Source organism: Parus major, unplaced genomic scaffold (assembly GCF_001522545.3).
Source record: "Parus major isolate Abel unplaced genomic scaffold, Parus_major1.1 Scaffold246, whole genome shotgun sequence".
NCBI lineage: Eukaryota > Metazoa > Chordata > Aves > Passeriformes > Paridae > Parus > Parus major.
This window is the reverse complement of record NW_015379264.1, coordinates 236,644-246,028: the sequence shown is the minus strand read 5'-3', so window position 1 is coordinate 246,028 and position 9,385 is coordinate 236,644. Positions and strand designations below refer to the sequence as shown.

The window sequence follows — 9,385 nt, the reverse complement described above, 5'->3', positions numbered from 1 at the left end:
GTACCGGGCCGTGCGGTGCTGTACCGGGCCGTGCGGTGCTGTACCGGGCCATACCGGGCCATACCGGGCCGTGCGGTGCCGGAAGAGCCGGCTGAGGGCACTGGGGTGGTTCAGCCCAGAGAAAAGGAGTTTAGGGAGGACTTTATCACTGCCGGAAAGGAGATCGGAGCCAGGCGGGGTTTGGGTCGGACACTGGGAGGAATTTCTGCACAAAAGGGACACCGGAATGGGCTGCGCCGGGCGGTGCTGGAGTCACCGCTCCCGGAGGAGCTCGCAGCCTGGGCACGGCGCTCAGAGCCAGGGGCTGGGGCACGGCCGGGGCTGGGGCACGGCCGGGACCCGCTGGGCCCTGAGCTGCTCCCTTTTCCACCCGTGCTGAAACTGCGACTCCCCCGGAGCGCGGACAGCGGCCGTGCCGTGCCGAGCCGAGCCGAGCCGAGCCGTGCCGAGCCGAGCCGAGTGCGAGCCGAGCCGAGTCGAGCCGAGCCGTGCCGAGCCGTGCCGAGTGTGAGCCGAGCCGAGCCGTTCCGGGGCGGGCCCTGCGCTGCCGGAAGCAGACGTGTGCGTCGGCAGGAACGGGAAGCGATGGCGGCGGCCGAGGCCGAGTGGGAGCCGGCGGGGCTGCTGCCCGCGCCGGGGGGCGGCCTGGACTGGGGTGAGCGCGGTTTCGGGGGTCCGGGAGCGGGGCTGGGTTGGGCCGGGCCGGCGCGGAGCTCCCCGGCGGGGCCGGGCCGGCGCTGAGCCCGCTGTCTCTCCGCAGAGGCCGTGCTGGGAGAGGAGCTGAGCGAGCTGCTGGGCGCCGCGGCCCCGAGGGACGAGCCGGAGGTGAGTACCGGGCACGGCGGGCCCGGCCCCGGAGCAGCCCGGCAGGAGAGCGTGTCCGCCCGGGGCTGTCCCTGCGGGGGCCGATGGCCGAAAGCCGGCGGGGCAGGGCGGGCAGGGTGAGAACAGGGTGCCGAGGGCAGGGTGCCGAGGGCAGGGTGCCGAGGGCAGGGTGCCGAGGGCAGGGTGCTGATGGCAGGGTGCGTGTGTTACACCTACACCCAGCCGGGCCATTCTTCATCCCTTCGTCTCTTAGATGGCTGCTTTTTTTCTTCTGTAGCGTAGGATTCTCTCCAAAAACCTTTGCTTGCGACCTTATGCATTAATCCGTATCTTTTTCGCTGTCCCCTTGTCCGGTGTGCTTTATTTCCTCGCGGGTTCTCCTCTCCCGGCCCTGCCGTGTCCCTGCTCGCTGTGTCCTGGTGCGGCAGGAGCCGGGTTACAGGCAGTGTGACCCCCGGTTGTTGGGGTGTTCCTACAGCCGTACAGCCCACGGCATTCGGGAACAGACCGGCATTGGGGAACAGACCGGTATTTGGGAACAGACCGGTATTTGGGAACAGACCGGCTTTAGGGAACAGACCGGCATTCGGGAACAGACCGGCTGTACAAGGGACAGGCATTCCCCAGCAGCAGCTCTTGCCTGGCTGAGGACTCTTAGTGCACAGCTCACGTTGTGGTTTTTTGGTCATTCTTCCTTTAAATGTACTGTGTTCAGCTTTATTTTCATTCTAACTTGTAATTACCCTTATCTATGCAGTTTGGTGTTTTTGAGCCTCCCTTCACAAGGCGAGTTGGGAGCATAAGGGAAGGTATAACTGCAGTGTAGTTTTTAGAAAAATCTTTGTTGTATATTTGTATAAGCTGGGTAGGTCATGTTTGTATTTTTCATGCAAGTGCTCAGGTGCACGGGAAACTGAGACTTAGAGATGCACAAGCAGAATAAGTGGAGAAAACCCCCAATTGTTGTTTTAAAGGTTGTATGATAAGTTATATGTATGGAGTGATTTTAGGCTGTTTGTTTTGATTTTTGTTGGAAAAGCAAACCAATGTATTTGGCTTTAGATGTTGACATCAGTGTATTTAAGTACAGGGAGACTTAACACACACTGTTAGTCAGGTCTTGGGCAAGTCAATCTTGTGTCTGTTTACCTCCTGGCGAACTGTCCCTGGTGCTGCTTCTGTTTGTAAAGTGCTTTGAGATGTAAGGGTGGAAGAACATTAAATACATTTTTCAAGGCAGATGAAGGCTGGCAGCAGGTTCCTGCAACTTGTGTTTTATGTGAGATGGTTCAACAACTGAATTTAGAACTTTTGCTTCACAAATTGCAAATAAGAACACGGTAATTAGTGATGGTCTTAAACTGACCTGCCCCTTCCTACTGGTGTAAGTTAAAAAGAAGCCTTGTTTTGTGTGTTTCAGTTGAGAATTTCTCCTTTAAGGACTTTGATCTCTGCATACCTTAATGCACCTTAAGTGATTGATAGATATGTTGTTTGTTTTGTTTTCTGGAGCTGTAAGAATGTGAACATAATGGCTGATGGTGTCAATGTATTTTTCTTTTTCTGTATTTGTCTCTTTTTCTGAATTTCAGGAAAATGATCTCTATAACTTCCATTTTGATTTGGATTTGATGTCTTGGGACTCAGACCTTTGGAATATTACAGGCCATGCTTATGCAGGTAATAAACCTTCTGTATTCTGCAGGTGCTACTCTTCCCCTCCTTCCCCACAAGGGTGAGCTCTTAAAACTCGTGTGGAGCTGCTTGGTGCCCTGCAGCCTTTTGCTCTGTGATGAGAATTGGGCTGTGTTTCTGTAGGATGGGTACAGCTGGCAACAACCTACAAGCCATGCTATTTCATAACTTTAATCCCCCTACATTTTCTGCCATGCATTGCTTTGGGAATTAAATATCTGCTGTAGGACAGTGTGTTCTTTACTCTTCCTGTTGCTGAAAGCCTGTGCAGTGAAATGTCTTTACCTGCCTCTTGCAGATGCAAACGTGAAGACAGAACCTTTGTCACCAGCTGCCTCCAGCTGCTCGGTCCCCTCGCCACCGTCTGTGGACTCTCCAGTGCAGAACGTGCCTGTATGCAAAGCACATGTAACACACACAGCAGCAGCTCTGACAAACAAAAACCCCTGTGCTTTACTCCTCTCACCAAATTCATGGCATAAGAAGAAAGAGCTTATTTACCCAACCCTTGCAAAATCCCCTCAGTGGTGTTTTCTTACCTCTTCTCTGTGACCCACTCGAATAAGAGCATGTTCAGCTCTCTTTCCTCAGCTATGTTCATTAGGTTTGTTGCCAAAGTGCCTTCTAAAGGCTTCTGGGTCTAGCAGGTGGTGGCCTTTGCCTCCCATTGCTCTGCAGATGGGGAGAAATACTTGTTGGGTTTTTTTCTTTTAGTGGTACCTGGCATTGGCCAGAACCAAATTGCAGAGTGAAACCTTTCTCCTGTTGGCTGCAGCAGCAACACAGATGTGATGAAAAGCAGATATACTCTGAAGTGCTGGTACATACTGCTCTGAGCTTCTGAAGCATTGGTGTCCTGTGCTTTCTGTCTGCAGGATGATGTGGACTTCAGCTGTAGCTCCCAGATGTCTCCCATCTCTCTCTACAGCAAGAGCTGCAAAAGCCCTGCATCCCCAGAAGGAGATGGGGGGAAGAAGCCTGCTGTGAGCATCTCTTCTCGATCTGGTATGAAAGAGAAAGTTATTTTCATCCTATAGATAATGTGTGTTGTCTTGCATCCAAATTATTAACTAACAGACACTAGATGTCCTATCATTTATGACTTGCATATTTAATCAGATGTGTTTATTTTTAACAAATATTACAGATGGGTAAAAAACCCCACATTAAAAGCCACTTCATTATTGCTTGCATTATATATTTTGTGCCTCTCGGTCCAATTCTGACTCTTTTTCCTTTCCCAGCAAATAATTCTGCGAGGAGCCTGAAGAGGTGTGGTCAGACAGTGTCCAGGCCTTTGATACAGCCCAAACCCCTTTTGCCTGCTGTGCCTGAAGCTCAGGCTAACATTGGCATCCCAGCTAAAACCATCATTATCCAGACTCTTCCCACACTTGTGCCCCTGGCAAAGAATCAGCCAGTTGTTAACATCCAGCCAGCACCTCCTAAAGGTAAGGGAAGGTCTTGGCTGGGCCAGGCCTTGATGGTGAGACAGTGACAGCATTGTCTGTTTGGGGTGGCTGATGGAATGAAGTTAGGTTTGGGGTATGAAAGAGGAGGAATAGAAAAAAGGGCCCTACATGCATTACTGGAAAATCTTTGGGCTGAGAAGGTGGCCTTGCTCCTCTTGTAGTGTCCTGTGAGGAGCAGCACTCACATGGGCATTGTTTGAAGTGGAAGGCTGGATTATGTCATTGTTTGGATTGGAGGACAGAGGCTGTGCTGAGCACTGGCAGCTGTGGAGATAAAAGTGCTGATTTGGAAGGATCTGTAGGGATGCTTTGCTCTGCTCTGCTTGCAGTGTCAGGTGGTGCATAAGGTGATTACAGTCCTGTCATAACTGAAGGGAGATCCAGCAGAATCAGTTGGGATGAAGCTGGAAAGCTTGGGAGAAGTGATATAAGCCTGTTTTTAACCCACACAAAACTCTTCCACAGGATGGTGGGAACATGAGTTTATGGCTTTGTAGCTCACTAAGGAGCATCAAAAAGAATGTTGTGAAATCTGCTAAAAATGGAGAGCTGTGTCAGAGGTTAGAAAAGCTGCTGATGCTAACAAGAGGAAAGTGACTTCCTGCCCAGTGATAATTCTTCATTCCTGCAGTTACCCTGTTACTGATTTTTGAAGCAGCTTGAGCTTTCATTTCTGGATCCAGAGCATTGTTTCTCTCTCCAGCCTGGGCAGCAGGGACACTGCTTGCCTTGCAGGAATTGCCAGCTGCAGTTGCTCGTTCCACCAGCTGATGGCCACAGTCCCTTGCAGCTGATTGCACTGGCCCTGAGCAAGGAAAAGGAGACAAATTCTTAAGGGCATCTATCTAGAAATTATTGCAGTTGGGAAAAACTTGTCTCCATTACTGATTTCTCTTGCATCAGGGGTTCAGCCAAATCTGGAGATGATGACATTTGTTACAACATGCCTAAGATTGCTAGACTGCTTAAAACACAGGTCAGCACTGTCAGCATGACCTAATTCTGATTCCTTCTGATGCTCCAGCTGCTAAAATACCATCTGGAATAAGGAATGCTGGGGATATGGATTTCTTTGGATATAAGTCTAGTGCTCTGCAGATCAGCTTCTCTTTTTCCCTGAAGAAAAGTCGGGACAGTAGTTTCTGTGAGACAATACAGAGGAAATGCTTTTGAGAAAGTATGTCCATGCTTCCCTTTAACTGATGGTATGTTTAAAAATTCTCTTGTGCAGCTTCCATAACAAAAACCATAAGGATCTTTTTCATCACTCTAAATCCCCTGCATATGACAAGTTGGAACCACCAGTTTGAAATATGCCATTATCGTCCAAGAAGGATGAGAAATTTTATTTTTGCAGCCCCTTTTAAAAAAGTTTGAAGGAGAAAGCATGGTCTTAGAGCATCATCTCTTTTCCACATTAGAAAAAAAATTAAAATAGTCTCAACTTCATCATTTAAGACTCTTAAACTGGGTCATACTAAGTTTTGATGTCTTCAAGATGGTGTCTGAAAAAATATAAAAAAACCAAAGCTCTAGTTTTACCCCATAGATAAGATCTTGGCACGAGGTAAATTGCTTCACTTGCCACCTTCCAGAAGGCTGGATAAATGCTGTAATCCATTGTCGTGCTTTTTGGTTGGAATGCTCAGCTGGAATGTGCTCTTTCTGAGAGCTGGCAAGGTCATCCTGTTACAAAGGATTAGAGAGACATTAATGTGTTTTCAGACAACAGAATATTACTCAAGCACCTGCTTGAGTTAAATGCAGTTGTTGGACTGAAATTTCTTGGAAGTGACTGTTTTTAATTCCATTTCAAACTCTGTCAAAATGACCTCATTTTGCCAGCTTTTCTTTAAACTCTGTTCAGTTTGTGTATAAACTTCCTTGCATAAGATGTTTTTCTAAAGCAATGGTCTTGGTGTGGATTGAAACTTCAGTGTAAGTTTTGAAAGTGTAATTTGCATTGTTCTTTTTTGTTCACCTTCCATCTCTGCTGGTTTGAATTGATCAGTGTGGCACAGGTCACTTCTGTGTAGTAAGTCTCCTATTGAATGCAGCAGTAGTTATAGAAAAAAGGGAGAAGGAGGATTGAGGTAAGCTGGCTAAATTCTTTGAGAAGGTTGTTCAGAGTGCTTCAAGTATTAGCAATTCTGAGTAATGTATATAACAAGTGTTGAATTTTATTAACTTTGAAGAGCTTTTGGGGCAGAGCTGGGTTTATTGGATTCCTGTAATATCTGTAGTTTTAGTTTGCAGGATGGATTAAGAGTCCTGTGAACTTTGGAACAGCTTCTTTCCATTCCTGCTGTGTGGGATAGACTGATGGGTTTGAGCTCAGGTGTGCAGGGCAGGAGGGGATTGCAGTATGCCCTTACAAAGTGGTGATGTACAAATGCATTTCATCCTTGCTGAGCGCTGCTGTTCTTGTGTTCCAGGTCCGTCCGTGGTGCTGCCCCAGCCTGCTGTGGTACAGCTCCAGGCTTCAGGGGTGCTGCCTGCCTCCCAGCCAGTCATTGCAGTGGCAGGAGGGGCCCCAGCACTTCAGAACCACACGGTGAATGTGCTGTCTCCAGCTGCTGGGAGCGGCTCCAGCAGCGGCAAAATCCCGGTGACGAAGCCCCTGCTGCAGAGCAGCGCCCCAGGCACGGGGCTGGACGTGAGTTCTGACTCTGAGAGCTGCTGGCCAAGGCTGTGCACATCCCTGTTACCTGCATGTGGGGCCTGATGGTCCCTTCAGAGTCTCAGGAAAACTCTTCATAGGATTTCCAGCTGTAAACAGGGAGTTCAGCAGCTTGGCACAGAGCAGGGAGGAACAGCTCAGGATCTGCTGGCCTGCCCCGAGCTGCAGGCCAGCTGTGCAAGTGTAGTGACAGAAGGCAGTGCTGACAGCTGTTTTGTGTCCCTTGTCTTCTCAAGTGCAACCTCTCAGTGGCTGCACCTCTCTTACTTACAGGGAGATTGGATATATCTGATTTTTGATTAGTGCTAAATCACTTTTCTAATCCATGTAATAAAAACATTTTCTTTGGAGGCAGATGAGTTGGAAATTTCAGTGCCTCATTCTTTTTCCATAGCCATTGATCTCCAGATTTTACTCATGATTTTTAGAAACTTCACTTACTGAGCTCCATATGATCCTAATCTCTTCAGGCTCCCTTTTGATGATGTAGTGAATGTGTAGAAGAGGGTTAAGCTCTCAACAATTGCAGTGCAAATAAGAAAGTTTTTCCATAGTAGCTCACAGTAAGCAGTAAGTGTAAACAGTAGCTTTTGAGATGTGTGTGGGCTTTTTTTCCCTCTTCAGCTTTGACAGCTTAACCTGTTAGCCAGCTGGCTGTTAACCTGATTTAGCTCCTAGTAACTTGGAGCTGCTCTGATTGTGTTTTATTGTCCATGCTTGAGGAAAGGACCAAAGCTTCTTGTTGGTGACTTCCAAACTCTGTCATTCCCCCATGTGGTATTCCAAGCACAGTTGTGAGCTGAGGCTCCTATCACATCTCAGTGTAAGGGAGGAAACACTGGTGAAAAACACATGGAATTTTGCTGTACAGGCACCTGCTCATTAGCAGTGCAGGTCACTGTTTCCCAAAAGCAGTGGGAACCTGTTCCTTCAGCTCCTGTGGAGGGATGATGCTGTGTGGTTTCCTGGTGTCTGGGATTGCCACTCAGGCTTGATGGCAGCTTTTCCTCACGAATCATATTTGTGTGTGGGCTGCATTTTATAATGAAAATATTGTGCTACAAATAGTTGAGCAGCCAGAGTACAGTGGAAACTTGATATTCAGTGTGCAAGAGGCAAACAAAGGTCTCTCAGTAGGCAGAGCAGTTGAGTGTGCTGCATTTTTTAGTGATAATTCCCTGTCACACAGAGTTAACTCGAGAGATCAGCGACCTGCAGTCATTGGATTTGTGACCCCCTGTAAGCAGGGCTAGCATGGCACCTTGCCATTGCCTGAATGTAAGGTTTAATTGACAAAAGCCCCTTTTTGTCATCATGCTGCATGTACATAGCCATGACAGCAGGAGTCAGATGTGTAGCTGGGGTAACAAACAGCTGTTTGTTTCCAAGGGTGGCTGTGTGGGCATTTCCCCCTTTTAGGGGAGCAGTTTGAAGACTTGTGAAGTGCTGCACATCTTACCTGTGCTTGTCACATGGCAAAACAGTTGCAGCTGCTCTTTGGCACATAGTGTGAAACAGTGCTTTGAGAAAAAACAAATGTTTTGGGATTCAGCTGGAGCCAGCAGGGTTAAAGCATCTCCTTGGGCTGCCTTGGACGCTGCATGTGGAGCTCAGGGCTGCACAGATGGAGCTGTCATTTGAGCTCTGTAACACCTGTTATTGTTTGCTAATCTGAGCAGATGTTGCAGGATAAAAAGAAACACTGCAGGACTTTCTTTTGGGTTTAGGAGGGATAAACTGGTAGCTTTACACTCAGCCTGCCAGGGGATTACAGCAGCAAGAGCTGATGGCAGGGCTGAGGCCCTGGGTAGCCTGGTGGCACACATGTGCAGCCTGCCAGCCAGGGGGAAGTGCCAGCATACTGCAGATCTAGAAAACATTCATTATGCAAAATAACTTCAGCATAAGTGTGGATTTCTGTTGAGAATCCTTGTTTCTGTGCTGTACATTGTGCAATATTTGTGTAACATGAACACATTAAGCAAGTTGTGTTCTGTTGAGTTAGAGACAGGAAAACCCAGAACTTCCATAAGAACAAAAATCCCTTGCATAGGTTTTGTATTCCTGCAGTCAAAGATGTGTCTTCAAAGACAGCAGCTTTCATAAGCTGAGGTGGGAAGCAGCTAATGCTACATTGAATGGTTTGTACTTTCAGCATTTTGTTAACTTTCCCAGCAGTGTACAAAAAACCTCTCTGGAGTATGAGAAACAATCTTCTAGAGGTACAGCTTGTGTTGGAAGGGAGGTTAAATTTTGCTCATAATTGAGTTTTCTTTGGAAGTAAATTGAGGTAGCAATGTTTATTTGTAAAGTGCATGACTCTTTGTAAAACCTCTGAAGATAAAGGGCAATCTGAATCTGGTTAATGCTGTTTGAAGTGATGTTTGAAGGTTTGCAATGAACCTTCCAGTTCTCCATATTTACAGCATTTTTGTGTATATCTCCACTAGTGGTGGTCTGGTTTTCAAAGCCAGAAAAGCAGAAGTTGCATCACTGATTCCTGATTGTTTTTAAGGCAAATGTTCTCCCTCTGTGGTCTGTGTTTCCTTAGAACCAGAAGATGCTATCTTGGGTGGAAGATCAATTCAATACAACTTTAAAAGTTGGAGGCTGCAAAAGAAGTTAGCAGGCAATTTCTACCTTTAATCCTGGTTCAGCACTCGTGCATAGCAATGCTGCTGAAGCAGAGTGACATTGTAAATCATTCCTCTCC

The 9,385-nt window shown here is 47.6% G+C and overlaps 1 protein-coding gene across 4 annotated transcripts in view; it reads left to right on the top strand.

The window, feature by feature from the left end:
* The first annotated feature begins 531 nt into the window (after window positions 1-531).
* ATF6 (activating transcription factor 6) overlaps window positions 532-9,385 on the top strand; it is a 75,207-nt gene continuing 66,353 nt past the window's right edge. The window contains exons 1-7 of one of the 4 annotated variants that reach the window (XM_033511469.1): window positions 532-655; window positions 761-825; window positions 2,418-2,505; window positions 2,819-2,913; window positions 3,396-3,525; window positions 3,765-3,971; window positions 6,428-6,648. In XM_033511469.1, the coding sequence (XP_033367360.1) occupies window positions 586-655; window positions 761-825; window positions 2,418-2,505; window positions 2,819-2,913; window positions 3,396-3,525; window positions 3,765-3,971; window positions 6,428-6,648 (876 nt within the window). In that variant the 5' untranslated portion in view covers window positions 532-585. The remainder of the gene's footprint in view (window positions 656-760; window positions 826-2,417; window positions 2,506-2,818; window positions 2,914-3,395; window positions 3,526-3,764; window positions 3,972-6,427; window positions 6,649-9,385) is intronic. The other 3 variants (XR_004495647.1, XM_015615729.3, XM_015615728.3) reach the window with 3 other exon arrangements.